Source organism: Engystomops pustulosus, chromosome 7 (assembly GCF_040894005.1).
Source record: "Engystomops pustulosus chromosome 7, aEngPut4.maternal, whole genome shotgun sequence".
Classification (NCBI taxonomy): domain Eukaryota; kingdom Metazoa; phylum Chordata; class Amphibia; order Anura; family Leptodactylidae; genus Engystomops; species Engystomops pustulosus.
In genome coordinates, this window is record NC_092417.1 from 41,460,269 (window position 1) to 41,478,578 (window position 18,310).

General features: G+C 40.0%; 1 protein-coding gene across 4 annotated transcripts in view; it reads right to left on the reverse strand.

The window, feature by feature from the left end:
• The window catches only part of SLC8A3 (solute carrier family 8 member A3), a 216,064-nt gene that overhangs the window by 135,072 nt on the left and 62,682 nt on the right, over positions 1 to 18,310 (reverse strand). For all 4 annotated transcript variants that reach the window (XM_072115583.1, XM_072115581.1, XM_072115584.1 and 1 more), the window contains exon 2: positions 4,014 to 5,846. In XM_072115583.1, coding sequence (XP_071971684.1) covers positions 4,014 to 5,785 — 1,772 coding nt within the window. In that variant the 5' untranslated portion in view covers positions 5,786 to 5,846. The remainder of the gene's footprint in view (positions 1 to 4,013; positions 5,847 to 18,310) is intronic.

The following is an 18,310-nucleotide window of genomic DNA, read 5'->3' on the forward strand; positions in this document are numbered from 1 at the left end:
GGGACAAGGACCACACCTCTTTTGCTACCTTTTTAGGTAGCCCCTTTACAGTACTCTCTACAGTTGGGAATCTGTTCCTTCTGGAATAGATAAACTGGTTTGGCTTTAATCCCATATCATTTCATTAGGCTTCCTGAAAATCATGCTTGATAGTAAGGGCCTGCCTTACAAGGTAGCAAAAGTGATGTGGTTTTCCGTTGTCCCATTTAGGAAAACCTGTTTGCATTTTTCCCAGAATCCCCTAATGGAGAATCAATGGCAATAAGACCTCACACACCTGCAAGGCGGCCTTAATTGGCAAAGTCTCCATAAGGAGAACTGTTACTCCATGGTCTGCATGCGTGACAAGGTAGATATGGTCTGTGAAAAATAAACTGATGTCTAAATAACCTCATAATTATTCTCTATTTGTGAGAGGGCTCTAATGAGAACATAGATTTTTTTTATTTTTGTTGGGTGGGGCTAAAAGCTACACACTGGTTCTTATGCTCATCTCTTTCAATTTACACATTGGGGCACATGTATCATAAATCCGGCTTTGTCAGTCTGTTTTTTGAGACGTATCTCTGCTTTTCTGCTGGTCAGATGTATCTTGGTGGTCTTTCCTTATTGATACATGTGGCAATCAGCCCTAAGCTAATTTCTACGCCTGGTCAGGGGCAGCCTAAGATATGCAAATTTTTTTGCGACTTTTTAGAAAAACATCTACATCTGGATTCAGGTGATAACTCAGGGAACACTTCAGAAAACCAGACAAATGGCGAATTTTGAAAGGAGACAGTTTTAGGCGCAAATGAGCACAAGCATTATGAAAAGTCTCAAAAATGAAAGAAACCGGCTAGCCAAAGATTTGACACATGTATCCCATTGTGTTCTTACCATAAGTCATAACATTTTTTCACCATTGTTTTTTGCAGATTTCCCTGTAATTAGAGCAGACACAATAGCCCACCATACAGGGAAATACATTTCATGCAGCAGTGGACCGGTGCCGGCTCCTGAGCCTCCTAGTTCACTCCTTTCACATGACGTAGCTGATCAACAGCCTTTAAACCTATGGCGTGACACTGATTAATATTAGTTAAATACAACAGTAAGGCATTCTAGAATGGACCGGAGCACTTGGCATTCAGCTAGTAACAATATAAAATGGGAATATGTGTTTATATGAAAATGATATATATATATATATATAATGTTAACAGAAGCCAAGGCAGCTCTTCAGCCAGACACCTAATGCACAGAATAGTATGTAACTAAAGGGGTTATAGGGATGACAAGTTTCATTAAGATCTGAACTTTTCTTTTCCAAAAGCTGCGACTGATCCAAATGATAGATTATACAGTGAATGCTCTGATGAATCCTAATCAAAGCATTCACTCCAGACATCATTTAGCCGCTCCTGGCAGTCTTTTTTTGGCAATGCTCTGTGTTCAATATTTAGTTTGTCTTGAAACGAGGCAATTACTAATGTGAGTTAGAGAATAGAAACTGCAGCACTATCTCAAGATGTCCGCATACCAACCAGCTTACTCGAGGTCACCCAGGCGTATATATGTATATACAATATAAGATAGACTGATACAATAACCACAACTAACCCCTATCTGGTCTTCCATTCCTTTCCAAATGTGAACGAGTGGAGTTTGCAATCAAACTACTGGTGGAGCAGATTTTGCCGTTACACCTATACAACATCTATACGACCTAACACAAACAATTGGTGGTCTCCAATAGACGACTAAATTTTCTTCTGCTCTTATTCTGCCTTTACAGTTCTGAAGATCAGGAGGTTCTATGAACTGCAACTCTGATCACCATAGAATTCTAGGGGGATCCAAGCTCAGTTCAGCACTACCTAAGAGGTTCCCTTGTCCTGAAATGGTTCTGCATTAAGACCATCTAAACCCAGCATACTGCTGCATAATATACTACCCATAGCTATACCTGACCCATGACATGCAATGACTCAGGTCAGCTATACAAACGTTTACCAGCATAGACTGCGCACCCCTAAGTGAAAGCTAGTTGACATGCTCAGTTACTTAATAAACATATTGAATAAATCCATACTTTTCATTACTCCCCTGATTACAGAATTAACTGCATTCATCATATAGCGGCTGTCAGAAAGGCTAATTGACCATGAGAAGCTTACTAAACAATCAGCTAATGATTGCCAATGGCCCAGGATTACATTTACTCTGCAATGAAGTATAATTTGATGGAAGAGAAGATATATATGGATTTTAGGATTGGTAATGATTAGACGTTATTGATGGTTTTGCAAAGGCTGGTCAAGGTACTAACAAGTCTCCTCTTACCACGGATTACTAACATCTGAAATTCGAGATGCCACCAACATTTTATCACTGTCACCAATGCCTAAACTGCAGACGAGTCCTTCACGGCGACTATATTTTGAAAGCATGGAAATCATTGACTGTTTAACATCTTATGCTCAATTAGGACTAAAGATCTTTTGGTTGTCCAACTTGGTCCCGCTTTGACATTTCTGAGCCCATCCCTTCCTGGTCCTTCTTAATACATCGGAAATGACCATCATCAATGGCCACAATGATGACCCACTTGTAACTCTTTCTAAGACCTTTCTCTTAGCCCATTTCCCCCTTTTGTAGTCCAAGATTTTTTTCAAAAGACCCGTCCACAGGTTGTATGCGGTACTTAAGGTCAGCAATACTACAAGCTATAGACAAGAAAGTTGTAGTTTTTGGGTGAAGGCCGTTTAGTTCCTCTAAAACTCGACAAGCCTCCTTAAGAGGGTTGTCCTCATTTTTCAAGTTATCCCTATCAACAGGACCCAACTGTTGGGACAAACCTCTTTAAAAAGGTTGTCCTATTTTTTCAAGTTTTCAGGACCCTTGCCAATAACAAAACCAGGACCTCTAGCAAGCTGGTGGATGGGAGTGCTGCACTAATTAATTGATAGAGCAGCAGAACAAGCATGCGTCCTGCTGCTCCATTCCCTTTTATGGAAGTGATGGATAGTTGACCAAAGTGCTCAGCTATATCTGGTTCTCCTATTCACTGTGAGATAGCCATGAATGATGTTTTTAATAATTTCTGTCACACAATTGAGTGGAGCAGATGCAATTGTCCTTACAATTGAATGGAGCAGAAGGACATATGATCGTCCTGCTGCTCCACCCATTAGTGAGAACAGGACTACAATACTCCCATTTTAAAGATCGGTGGGTTCCCAGAAATCAGACCCTTACCCGTCAGCTCGTTGTCCCCTATCCTGACGGCAGGGGATAACTTGAAAAGATGTGACAACCACTTAATATACATCAAAAATAAAATCATCAGAAAGGATAGACCAATTTTTTTGCAACTTTCCTTTATGCTATAACTTACTAAATACGGTTGCGTTCACACTTCTCTTCTCCCAATCCATATCTTCACAGTTTTTTTTAGCTATATAGCCATTTGACTATTAACAATGACAATGCTATTAATTGCAGGAAATGTGAAACAATTTGAAAAATCTGAAAACATAATCCATTGTGGTTACAATTTGTGAGCCCAGACAATGAGGATATTTTAGCCAACAAACATAAGGAGCAGGACTAACATAATTTTGTCTTCTGTGTTGTAATGCTATCATATTATCTTACAATATAGAAGGAATAACTCTGCAACCATCCATTTTATACACAAAACCTTATGATAATCCAAAAAAACAAAAGTTACCCTAAAGCTAATGCAAACCAGAAGATTGTAAAAGACACAATATTAGAGATAATAACACCTGGACCAAGTTCCTATATAATATACAGGTTTATAAAATATATTTCTGGGACAGGACTATGTTTAAGATATATAAAATTCCAGATGTACATTTTTCAAAAATTATATATTTTTTACATTTTAAAGAAACAGTGCAACACATAATAATTGCTATCCCTTTGTAAGAATGCATTATCATAATAGAATTTACCTTGTGCTGATAATATAGAAATGCACCAAGTAATTTAGGAATATTACTTACACAGTTTCATCATTCTTAAATTCCAGTTCACCATATGTGTCTTCAAAATCTTCTCCACCACCTTTTGCAGTGCCTTCAATTGTCCTAAAAGGGACAATGACAGTGCCCCGAGCTCCTGATGTCCTTAGAACTTTAACCTCCATCACTCCAATGCTTTCACTAACACGTATGATGTCACATTCAAATGTAAAAATCCCAGCATGGTCATCATCCAGTATAGTAACTGATGCTACGTAGGGAGAGACCAGAACTGCTTTTGGGTAGCTAAAAGTATTGGGTTCCACTGGCTCTGGGACATCAATTATACGGATATTACTGAGTCTAACAAAGAAATGTTCATCTTCTTCAAAGATGTCATCATCGATAATCCCAACTGAGAATTCCTTTTGGGTCTCTCCAGATTTGAACACCAAGGTTCCTTCTGTGAACTCATAGTCAGCTCCTGCATTTGCAGAGCCATCTTCAGTTTTGTAGTCCACCATTATAGTCTTGGAGATGTCACCACCCTTTCTTACAACGGTCAACAAGACAGCACCACAATTTTCAAGACACTGATAAGAACATGGATCAAAATAGATTTTGGACACAAACTCTTCAGATTCGTCTAAGCATATGTCCTGCAAGCTGGTGCATCTCTTTGACTGCTCAGCAGCATGCTTCTTTAGGATGTTACCTGCTCCAGTCATCATTCTGGTGGCTTGAATCCGGTAAAATGCCCTGCTTTTTTGTTGATGTGACAAGGCATAATAGTTTGCCATTTCTACTAACTGATCTAAATCTTTCTCGGGGTGCTTTTGCTTTAAATCCTTGAGGATCCTTATCATGTCTCGACGTGATTCATCTACTTCTTTTCCATCCATATTTAACAGATTTCCATCTAGAAAATGAGAATTCATGACTTTGCCATCCATTTCTATCCCCTTTGGGTGCTCTGCCTCAGTCTCAATCATAATTCCTCTGTGTTTGTCAGTCCGATACTTTTTGTGCATATATTTGTAGAAGAGAAGACGTCGGTCTGCCACCCAGGCAAGGACAACACACACAGGAAAAAAGAATAACGTGAGCAAACCTTCCCATACTTGCACCACTCCAGGAGAGAACACAGCAAGGATCATATATAACCATATGTATGCAAAGATGCTCCATGCTGCCGTTACAAAAAATACTCGAAGATGTTTGATCTTTCGAACTTCACCATCAGGTATGACATAGACACAAATAGCAATTATGATAAACATGTTAAATGCTGCACTCCCAACAATAGTTGATGGACCAAGATCTCCAGCAACAAAATTATGACCACATACCTCAATCAACGACAAAAGAATTTCAGGGGCAGAAGACCCAAGTGCCATGAGGGTTAAATTGGAAACCGTTTCATTCCATACTCGAATAGTCGTTGTTGAAGTTTCCCCATTGGGTTTTTTAATTATGATTTCCCGTTCTTGAGAGGTTATGACCTCTATAGATGCCATAAAACGATCTGCAATGATGGACACGCCTAGAAACATGTAGATCATTGCCACAAAGTACACAATAACTCTGGCAATCTTATCTCCCAGGGACGGGTTCTCTGGGTACCATATTGGCAAAATAACACCTGCTTTACAGTCAAAGGATCCAGTGCAGGTGTAGTTTGGTTTTTGTGAAGAACTGGGGGATTGTCCTGCAGAACCGGCATGAACCTGAAGACTTTGAAGTAGCAAGATGAAAGTGATAAGTCCGAAGGGAAGAAAAGCCGATGCAAGGGGCTGCAACTTTAACCAAGCCATACATAAATTTGATTTGGGAGCTATAATTCCTGGTAATCCTCAGCACAGATCCCTCAGGAATCTACAAGATAAGGAGAAATAATGAAGTTAGTTCATGAATATAGGTTCTAATGAAATCAACATACTAACCATTTGACACTGTATAGGCTCTAGTAACAACAACGCAGGTCTAGATGACTCAAAATATACAAAGTCATCTCAAGTGACTGCACCCAACATTGTCGTGTAGCATCAGTGCCACCAAGACCAAGTCTCTAATGTCTCCATTAGATTTACATCATGATTGAATTTTATTTCTCCATTCTCCATCTTTTAGCTCACTCCAACCATTTAGATGAATTTTACCCAATAATCTGTTAAACATACAGCTTCTCTTTTTCTAATGAAAGCCTAACCTCTTGGGGTCAATGACAAGCAATTAACGCTACTAAGCAATCTAATTCAACTTCAATGAGCATCCTCTTCTACTCTGTACCCAGAGGCTTTGACAGTCAGTTATTGTGGTAATGGACAATCGTATTGATTACTTAACCAACTAATTGAATAAAGTATCTCAAGCAGATTCATTCTACTTTCATGGCAGCCATTCTATACATACACATTCTGGTAGCAGAGTGCATTGTTAACTAGCACTTATGAATTATTACAGTTTTTTACAATTTTTCCCACTACATGAGAAAACTATTAATTAATTATAAGGGACTGACCGAACTTGACAACCCCTGGCCAAAATGTCTTTAACAGCAAACATTGAAATCAGCAGCCAGAACAATTACTGTGAGAGGGGTGGAACTGGTGTGGGAGACTGCACTGATAAACACAGTTTTCGTTTTCTGCATTTCCAAAAATATTTTTTTAAATTTTATTAAAGGACATCTACCACCAGGATGAAGAATTGTAAACCAAGCACACTGACATACTGGTGTGTGTCCCCTCTGGCAGGATCTGCTCTTCTTTTAGCTTCTTATGTTTCTTGTTTTTATGAAACAAAGGTTTTAATTATGCCTCCGGTTTAATAGGTGTTAATGGAGCCTGGAGCCCCTCAGCTTCATTTGCATAATTTTTAATTCCTTAATTTCCTAAAAACAAGGGCATAAGAAGCTTAAAGAAGACTGGATCGTGCCAGAGGGAGCACACACCACTATGTCAGTGTGCTTGGTTAACAATATTTCATCCTGTTGGTAAATGTTCTTTAAGATTAACTGGATGTTTAGCCTAAGCTATCCAAAAAGATTACCGACTACCGATGTGCTTTATTTGGCATTAGACCATAGAACAAACTTCCAAAAAATTAGTGATAAGGCAGTCAACTTAATTTAAAATCCACCTAAGGCTGAGTTCGTAACCCCTTTTTTCGGCACACGTGTAGTGTGTACACCGGCAAAGCTCCGAATGTACCCGTGAAAGTATGCCGGCTCTGTATAAGTTGCATCCACCAATACTGGATGAAAAAATTCAACAGTTTGCATTATATCATCTAGCTTCCTGTTGGAGAGCACAGTATATGCTCAGCAGAAGTCTCCCCAGTGATGTACATGACTCGAGAGACTCCTTGAATATTGGCAGCAGCAAATAATTGGCTGCTTCCGATGTTCACACCTCCTCCTGGTTTTAGAGGGTGGAGCTGAACTGGAATGTTGTAAGGATAAGTCGGGAATCGTCCTAATGCATCCTTGAAAGGAAAGGATAAAATGTGATTTAAAACTAGCCTGATAGTGCGGGATCTTATACCAGGGTAAATGGTAAGCCCTTCTGTATAAGACAATAGAACTGATGTAGATGATGATTAGTCTGAAACAGAAATCATCAAAACAGATGAGGCTTACCATCCACTTGTTTGTTCCTTTACTACTTCTACATATATATCATATAATATATATAATATAGATGATATATATACATATATAATCTCTACATTAAGGTAAAATATGGAAAGTGAAAACCGTTGTCATTGCCGTCCATGCGGCGCAGGTTGTCAGCCACGGCATTGCCCTCACATAACCCAGCTTGTATTTGGGTTTCCCTGGTTTACCCATTCCTTAGAGTGACTACTCTCGGATAAATTAATATTCTTTGTAGATTTTGTAGTTTATCTAGCTCATCTCCACGGCTCAGAACAAGCTGACAGATGACACTTTTAAGATATTTTGGTGGCAAATATATAATTCGAGTGTTCTTACGGCAACACTGACATCCTGCAAGATAGAATAAGCAGACAGAGGATAATGGTGTAATTGCCTACATGAAAGGAGCCGGGCTGCCTACAGCGAGCAGAAAGCTTACAAGTAACAAGTAATTGTGATATACGTAGAACAGTGAAAGGGATGTATGACAGGTATCATTGAAAGTATTGTTATGAAGAAGCAGCTGAACAGCTTTGAAGAAAAAATTCTACAAACAAAATAAAATGAGAAGGCAGGAGGGTAGATGCTAAAAGTGAAGGTAAAAAGTTTTGAATGAAAAATAACCATGATCTCAAATGAATTCAAGCATGGATATGTATATCTTTAGTGAGCAGTACGATGGCTCAGTGGTTAGAATTACAGCCTTGAAGTGCTGGAGTCCTAGGTTCAACTTCCATCCAGGTCAACATCTGCAAACAGTTTGTTTGTTCTGACTGTGAGCCCCATGGGGACTGATTTGGCAAGCTCTGTCCAGCGCTGCCTTATCTGTGTGCGCTATATAAATATAGGAATTATTATAATTATTATTAGATCTTTGCCACAATTGTTCTTTTAGTATTAATGCATTTTAAGAACATTAAACTAAAATCTTCTACTGAGGTTTTCCAGGTTTGGGATATTGATAATTTTGTATTGTATAGGATAGGTCATTTATAGTCCTATGGTCAGATGACGGGTTTAGTCCAGACCCAAAACGTGTCTCACTTTTATTGTTTTTATAGTGTAAACCCCATGTATCTATGGTTAAACACTGTTTTTTTAGCATAATCTTATTCAAATAAAGTGTAAAATTAACCTTAAACAGAGATCACTGTTCTCTAGACTCTAAATACCATGGTGGAACCCCACCGATCAGAAAAAGAACCAGAAGAACTGCTTCCTGTAGTGACCATCCACAGAAACTGCAACAAGCTCATTCTCTTCATCTGCAATTCCTAAGGCTGGCCACTAAATATATAGGATATAGCTTTTTTCCTGGCTCTGGAGTCTGGTAGAGTCAGTTGACTGGTGAGAGTCCTGAGTAACAAATTCCTACCACTCTGATGTTGCTGACATATGTTATATTACAAATCTTAAAAGACCCTTTAACTAATGTTTTTATCTGTTTACATATTTCTGCTAACCTACCACATATTGGAATAGAATGTGACTGCAAGACTGTGGCAGATATTATATTCTACCATTCTTGTCCAGTGCTAGTAGGGCTCACCAGGGGTGTCACTAGGTCAAAAGATCCAGGGCCTGTGCCCCGGATCTTTTGCCTTGTGCCCCGAATGTCCCGGGTCAGCAGGACACGTCTCCTGCTGCCCGGGTAGATTTCCCCACTCTTTACCCTGTAATGGTGAACGGCTCCGTTCTCCAATACAGAAAGCAGGGAGACGCGATCACACAGCGTCTCCTGCTTCAAGCAGCTCAGTACAGCTGTCGGGAGCAGGAGACGCCGGGCGATGACGTCACCGCGACTCGGTCCTGCAGAGAACAGCAACAAGCCTGAGGAGACTGAGGTGAGTGGCAGTGTTTTTTTTGTTTAGTTTTTTTTTATTATGCAGTGAGGGAGGGGAGAGAGGCACAGTCAGGCGACTTAGCCCTGTGGCTGACATTGCTGATGGCTACAGGGAGCGCTGGGGACACCCCTGGGGCCTGGGAGTAAATTAGGGATATTACAGGGAGCGCTTCTTAGTCGGGGTTCTGGAGGACATTATAGGGTGCTGTGCGGGACATTACAGGGGGCTCTGGAGACATTCCTGGGGCCTGTGAGGAAATTAGGGTGTTGTGGGGGGGGGGTGGAATTACTGGGAACTGTGGGGGTATTCTTAGTGAGGGACATTAGAGGACATCTGTGGACATTACAGGGGGGCTGTGCGGGACATAACAGGGAGCACTGGCGACATCACTGTGAGGTAATTAGGGGGGGCTGTGAGGTAATTAGGGGGGCTGTGGGGGAACATTACTGGGCACTGTGATGGGTCTTCTTAACTGTGGGGGACCTTAGAGGGGGCCTCTAGAAACATTACAGGGGGGCTGTGTGGGACATTTGAGTGGTATCTGTGGACATAACAGGGGGCTCTTTGGACATCATAGGGGGGTTGTGGAAGACATAACAGGGGGCTCTTTAGACATTGCAGGGGGCTCATTAGACATTAGACGGGACTTTGGGGGACATTACTGGGGGCTGTGAGGACATTGGGGCACTGTGGGGGACTTCTTAGTGGGGAGTGTGCAGATTCTTCCTTTGGTTATGTTTAAACAGGGCATCATTTAGTTTAGGGTCACATTGAGGGCAAATTAGTGGGGGTCCACAGTTAAAGATATATATATATAGCACACGTGTGTGTTACAGGAAAAAAATATCTTTCATAAGAATGTGAAGGAGCGGTCAACCCTCCACCTCCCCCGCCAAGCAGTTCTGGCCTGGCCGTAGCATACATGTATGTGAAAGGGGCCTTACAATAAAGGCGGTAGTGTGTTAGGGGTAGCAGCAAATAACACTGTTAGGGGGCCAAGATGTAGGGACAATGAAGAACATAAGATGTCTGTGTGGTGAACTCAACAAGGAGGACACGTGGCTGAGGAGACGTATTGTAGCCGGGCCTAATGGAGAAGATACAGTAAAGAATATATCACCTGCAGTCACTGGATGGAACAGGTAGGGATTTCTCCTGTGGTTTCTGTAGCTGTATATGTTAGTTACAGTAGTTATAGGTCCAACCACACATGTACAAGAGGGGGCATTACTGAAAGTTGGATACATGTGCATTGGGGCCCGTGCCCCGGATCTTTTACCATCCTAGCAATGCCCCTGGGGCTCACATGTGTTTACATGTCTTCTTTCGATCAGGGTCAGTCAGGTCTTCTTTCAGGTCAGTGTAGCCAACATAATACTACAAGATTCCCTAATGAGCCAGAGCTATATATACAATTATGGACATAAGAGGTCCAAAACAAGACAACCTAGGGGTTGATGGTGGGTGGACCACCAGAATCAATTTATCTAGTTGGACCAAGGAACCTAAGTTGCTCTTGTCCCATCTTTGCTGTGTTCTAAAGGTTTCTTAGTCAAGGCCTGGATGGGAAATATTTCTTTACCCTCAATACTGTCAGTAAGAACGGAATCAAATTATGAGGGAACTATCAAGACAATGGGGCCCACAGCCATTACATTAACTGTTTATACAAATTTCACAATTCTACTGTAATGTATTAACTTAGTAGAAACTAGTTGTAAGAAAGCTACATCCCTTGTACAGGACTCCAGTCTCATGTGAAATATTAAGAAATAGGCTCCAAAGCAATGGCCCCTTTAATGATATATCTAGGTCTACCTTTGTAGCTGTCCAACAAAGAGTGTAAATGTGTTTCGAAGCCCAAAATAGAACACAATGCTGGCGTTTCTGAAATGGTCTAGAGATCCACAATGAAAATGGTGATTACACACGGTAGTGTTACATAAGCAACAAGATGCCAACACATCAGACAACAAAATGTTATGAGTCACAATATGAATCACCGATGTCTTAAATAACTTCTTCAAATACCCAAAGACTACAGAAAATGGACCCTTTTTCATATGTGACTCATGAGTAAGCAGATAATTAGCTTCTTCCTTCAACAACTCCACTCCACTATGACCGCTTTCACACTGCATTAAGCTATGTATGTTTGCCATATAAGCCAGTAAATCTCCCGATTCATAGAATCCAGTTACCCGAGGTCGTTATTCCAATTGGAACAGTACATCCAAACTAGTAATAGTAATAAACTAGGGGTAATTATTATCACATCCACAACAATGAAACTCTAACATAACAATCAGCACTAAATCAAGAGTGGTATACTCTCTATTGAAGAGAGGATAGAAGAAAGGGGTTACTTCATTCTGTATTTCACTAAAGTCCCTGCCAGTACATTGAAAATCCTGATAACTGTAACAGAGGCATGTTGTGGAGGATATTTCTGACAGTCAGACATTGCTACATGAAGTATAAAGAGTCTAATCACATATTTGTTATCTTTTCTAGAAAATATAAAGCAGATTCATAATGATTTATTGTAGGGATGGCGGCAGAAGCAAAAACACATTGGGCTTGAAAAAGATTAATTAATAATTTGGGTTAGTTTCATGGATAGATAAAATCTAGGGTAGTGTAAGGTGTTTTTTCATAGGGAGCAACACAAATAGGGTCAGTAGGTTTCTGGGCCACCAAAACCAACACCTTCAAGCAGCTAGGGCCTAGGGTCGTGAGATTCAAGTTAGTACAGGTAGCAGCGGTCAGTGACTGGTACCCCAGTACACCTTGATTCATTGTGCATGCGACTGATGTTCAGAGTAAGTTCACTGACCTCAACTTCACTACAGATAGTGTACATATGCTGGGGGTTGAGTTTGAGTCATCATACTCTATATCCTATACCCTAGATACCCTTTATCGCCCAGAATCAGAGGAACATGGCACTGACACTTACTTTTGTCAGGTGAAAACATTTGGGGGTCGTAAGCTTCCAGCATGCCTTCAAACAAGTTCCCAAAACATTTTCCTTCTAAATCAAGCAAACATGTGGAGGCACTACAGCATGGAGATCTTACTAGTGTCTAACCACCTTACGTTTGAATAACACGTCAGTGAATAACATCGAGAAGGTCTGCTGGCATAGTAAAATCTATAGAAAATGTCAATTGACCCGCAGAGCACCCACTATATTTATGAAAGATCCATGGTTGCCATCACTCTTTGAGTTTTATTTTCATGAACACTCCAAGAAAAATGAGGTCATTAAAGGTCTGACCATGAGGCCTATAATACCGTTTACAATGTCATCACAAATAAGCCTCTAATGGCCTCATTTTTCATGGACTGTCCATAAATACCCAGACAGGCTTGCAGTCCTTGGTGGAGCACGTTCTGAACATTGATCGCTGTAGTTGTGTGTGGTTCAGCGACAATACCATGAACAACCAGCAAACATGTGTGGTGCTGTTTTTGGTAGGGAGTGTCCATGTTTTATAATTCTGTAAAAAAACCTTAAAATATGAAATATGTTTTGGAATACTCTTCTGACATTCCGTCTAATGCGTCTTAATCAGAGACTGGATTAAGACCACCTTGGGCTTTGGGCTGTATGAATATTGTAGAGCCTACAAGTCTGGAATTTACTTCCTACATATAGTTCTATAATCAACCGTCTTAGGGAATAGAAGATGTGTCCCTTCTGCTTTTAATCCATCAAAGGTTCTGAAATGGCTCTTGTGTACATGTATATTGAGAGCAGAAGCCACATGGGTGGTTTGGTGGGTGGTTTGGGTGGCCACGGGTCCCCTAGAAGACTTTGGCCCTGGGCTGCTCCCCAAGTCGCCTATATTATAATCCACTACTGCTCTTAACTATGTTATTGCAACCTTCATTCAGAAAAGCAGAGAATTCTGATTGTGTTTTTCCGGTCAGCAAAGTGAAATTCATTGTGTGGGATCAGATCCAATTGGAGAGATCAATATCAGATCAGCAGGGTCCTGACATCTGGCACCTCCGATCATCAGCAATATGTAAGTGATTGCAACACTCCAGTAGCTGCTTCTTCCGCTTCACAGACCAGTGATGTCAAGTCCATGATTTGTTATGTGGTCTGTAAGAAGTCCACTTCTCTTCCAATAAAAAAGTACCAGAATATTAGCTATAGAAATTCCTTTACTGTATATTCCCAAATGGCTTGTAACGTGCTGTTTAATATGTATATTGTAATGTTATAGCTTTTAATGGACGTTCTCCAGAGTGTGCCTTCCCTTTCTAAACACCTTGTACTAGTTACAAGTACATCTAATATACTGTATCGCAGTTATATAACAAGTAATTATCTCTATTATAAAATCATATACCAAGAATAAGGTTAGATGCATCTTTTTAACAACTGCATAATAACTTATTCTACCCTAGTCATCATCAGTTATTACATAGCTTACTTCGCTTAGTAGTTGTTGGCTTATTATTGAAGATATGGTCACATGTTAAAGAAAACCTGTTACCAGGAATGTAATTTATAGCTGGTGACAGGTTGCTGTGTAGCCTATGCTAGGCTGATTTTTAAAATGCCTTTGTCAACATTCTGAACCATTTCAGTACTTTATAAAAGTTTAATTCTCATTACCTGGCTCCCTGCCAGCAGAATTTGTTAAGTTCACAAGAAGGGGCAGTAGCAGCCTATGTCTCCTGATCTATTTTTGCTCAACACCATCTCCCTCCCCCCTGCACATGACACATGACACAGGCACACACAAGCTGCAGCTTCTTACCCTCCCCCTTCCCCTGGACTCACTACATGCTGCTGGCAGAGAGTCAGGTAAAATGAATTACAAAACAGCATATACAACCATTTTTATGCATTATGTAAATTAGCCGCAATTTCAAAGGTTTAAATAACAGAGTATGAACCTTCCAAAATAATGGTGCCCTAGTAAAGTGGCTTTGAACCTGCTGCCTGATGCTACATTCATCAATAACTCAGGTAGATCCATTATGCATTTTGAATGAGACAGCAATTTTTCCTGGCATGTCTCCATAAATCATACAATTTGGAGCAATACTCTGCATTGTACCATTCCTTTGGCCCTCATAAACATACAGTGGGTGTTTCCATACCGCATGTAAAAAGGGGTAGCTCTCTACAAAGCCGGACATCCATGACTGGACATTTTCAGTCTAAGTTGGTACATATCTTTAACTACATAACATTTGCCCATTTCTTTATACATTCCTAGGATAAATTATGCTCTACTATTATTTCCTGATACAGACATGTCAGATTCTTAACACTTTTTATGGCTCCAATGAGGCTCCCAGTCTATTTGATGCATTGATGGCGTTCCATGCTTGATGGAACAGCAATGGGAACATCAGGTGGAGGAAGTCACTGATTACTTTCCTCTGGCCATGGACCAATAGATTCATAACAGTAGAGATGAGCAAATAAATAATAATAATTAATTCTTTATTTATATAGCACTTACAGATTACGCTGCACAAAGCATGGCAAACTGGTCCCTGTCCCCATGGGGCTCACAATCTAATCACCCTACCAGTATGTTTTTGGAGTGTGGGAGGAAACCGAAGGACCCGGAGGAAACCCACGCAAACATGGAGAGAACATACAAACTCTTTGAGGATGTTGATCATTCAAGGTCCAATTCATTGAAGCTTTGACCGATTTTTCGGTTTGCTTACAATGTAGTTCCAATGGTTCTGAAGATTGGTATATAACTCCCTCTAGTCCTCTAAAACACAGATTTTATAAATAGGCCCTATCTCGTTTCTTTAAGTTTCTATGAATCTTTTAAATAGGGTTAGTTATTGAGGTAAAGGAAATCTACCATCAACATGCATCATGATAAACCAGGGGCACTTACTCATAGATCCAGACACTGTTGTTATATTTATTATCCATGACCTCCTTCCTACTAAAACCAATTGTTAAAATTATCCTAATGAGCCCGAGGGGCCCCTCTGTGATAAGGTTTTACAGGCTGATATACTGTCTCAACCTCCAGCTGCTCCCTCAACACTTGTGTAGAGAGCAGGGTGTGTCTCTGGCTCATTAGCATAATTGTAAAAGTTGATTTTAGAAGTAAGGAGGCCATGGATAACAAATATAAGAAGATTACCACAGTCACGGTTACTGGATCTAATGTCGCTGGTTTATAATGATGGATTTTTGTGGTACATTTCCTTTGACACTATTTTTATTGAAAAGATTCATAGAAAATTAATAAAATGAGATGCTAGGCTTGCTTTAAGGTTTAGGGTTAACCTGAACCTTAATTCTAACCCTAACGCAAATAATCCTAATGAAATAATTTGTAGGAAGTCCACAAAATTAGATTGATCTTATTCATTAAAAAATCTCTGCTTTATAGAACTAGAGGGGGTTATAGAGGAATTTCCAGGAGAATTAGAGAAACTATGGGGCAGATTTACTTACCCGGTCCATTCTCTGCGCTGGATTCGGGTCTGGCCGGGATTTATTAAGACAGTTCCTTCGACATCCACCAGGTGGCGCTGCTGCGCTGAAGTTCCCTGGAACGCACTGGAATACACCGAGCCGGGCTGAGTGAAGGTAAGTGAAAGCTCCACAACACATTTTTTGTTTTAAATGCGGCGGTTTTTCCGAATCCGTAGGGTTTTCGTTCGGCCACGCCCCCCGATTTCCGTCGCATGCATGCCAGCGCCAATGCGCCACAATCCGATCGCGTGTGCCAAAATCCTGGGGCAATTCAGGGGAAATGGGCGCAAATCGGAAATATTCGGGTAACACGTCGGGAAAAGCGAATCGGGCCCTTAGTAAATGACCCCCATTGTTTTGTCTGAAGTGAACCAGAAAAACTTTTGGATTAGGTGCCAGAAAAAACGGTAGATTCGGATGAAAGTTACAAATCTGTAAATAGAATCACTTATCTCTACATCACAGAAATAAAAAGGCGTAACGAGAACACTTTATTATATATGAATTTCCATATCTATAGAATTATTAAAAAATGATTAAAAACGAAATAATTAAGTAAGAGTTTACTGCAGACACTACTTACAGATGGCACCATTCCACATACAGAGCATAAGCCGTGTGTGCCGGCGACCTTAAGTAATAGTGAATTACTCGATGGGACTCAACCTTGGGGAGTGAAAAAAATATTTATGGTACTCCAGATGAAAAGTGCATTACTTGCTGCATTCTGCCCGGCTGAAAAATGACCATAGTACAACATAGAGCAGCATGAATAAACACTTCAACGCAGCCTCAAGCTTTCCCTGATTGAATGGAGCGCCAAGACATTCATTATCATGACTGCTCGGATATTATAGTTGCTGACCCAGAATGGCCCCTAACCCCTTCCCCCGATACTAGTAAAGAAAACACAGTTGTAGAAGTACATTTTATTGGTTATTTATGTTACTTATTTGAAAAAATATTGAGTTTTTAGGATAAGAATACGATAATACTCTGTCTTATGTGACAGCTACAGAAGTGTTACCCTCTCCGATCTTATGGAGTGCTTGAATTACATAGAACCGAGCATTAGGATACTTGGATTGTGGGGGTTTTTGTGTGTTTTTTTCCAATACAGATAACAAAATGCCAAAAAGAAACAAGAAAATCAATTTTATTTAATAAGACTAATTGATCTTTGGTTCTAGGGGATTTTGTTTTTCAGAACAGGGTAGAAGGTATTTGGTAAGATACATTATGTTCCTGAGCTTTCCAATAAAGATTATTTCGATCTATTATATTGATTTCTGGCTTTCTTTACTAGAAACGATTATAGAAACTTAGGTGAACCCGTTTCTTTTTCATTTTAATGAACAAATGTTTCTTGTAGAGATAGGAAAACATTAAACTTCATGTACCACTATATAATAAAGAAAGACCCCAAAAAAATCACCCAAGGGAAATAGTTATAAATCTTAATTACACGTGATGTAACTGTCATGTCATTGTGTTGTTAAAGGGGTATTCCCATCTGGGCATCCTCATTTAATTCATTTGCCATATGTAAACATTTCTTTAATTGGATGTTATTTTAAAAAATGTCCCTGTGTGAAGATAATTTTTCGTAAATGTAGTCATGTTGTCGCTTAGAAACAAGGTGGCTTCCTTGGATACGACCACCCCGGACTCTTGCAGCGGTGGCCAGACATGAGCTATTGAGCCTGCCTGAGCACCTGGATTCAGCTATCATTACCACAGGACGGCTGTGGGACCTGCAGTAACTTCCAGACATTTCATATACAAAAAAACTTTTGTTTCTTTGTGCAATCCCTCCAGCAGAGGTGGTCGTATCCAAGTACACAGTTTTTTTTCTAATATCACTACATTTAAGATAAATTATCTTGACACAGGTAAAAAAAATTTAATAATATCTAACTGAAGAAATGTTTATACATGGCAGATTAATGAAACTAAATATGAGTGCCCAGACGATAATACCCCTTTTAAGGATGCATGAAGAAGGCTTATGGTTGTTTGAAGGCAATCAGTACCACCATCATCAGGGAATGGTGATCCATTATTATAACAGCCAGGAGTCTCTTAGAAACTCCCAAGCCTGTCATAGAGTGATCTGGGTCCCCATAACGGAAGAAAATGTCTCATCATCACTTTTCAACCATTCTACCACCCATAAAAATTTTCATAAGAAGTTATCAAAAGGTCGTACAATCCTCAAAATCACTGACATTAATATTTATGTTATTATGTGTCTTGCTATCATAAAATGCAGTTGAATATGAAGTTAGGGAGGATATATATATATATATATACAGTCCCCGAGTTACGTACAAGATAGGTTCCATGGTTTGTACTT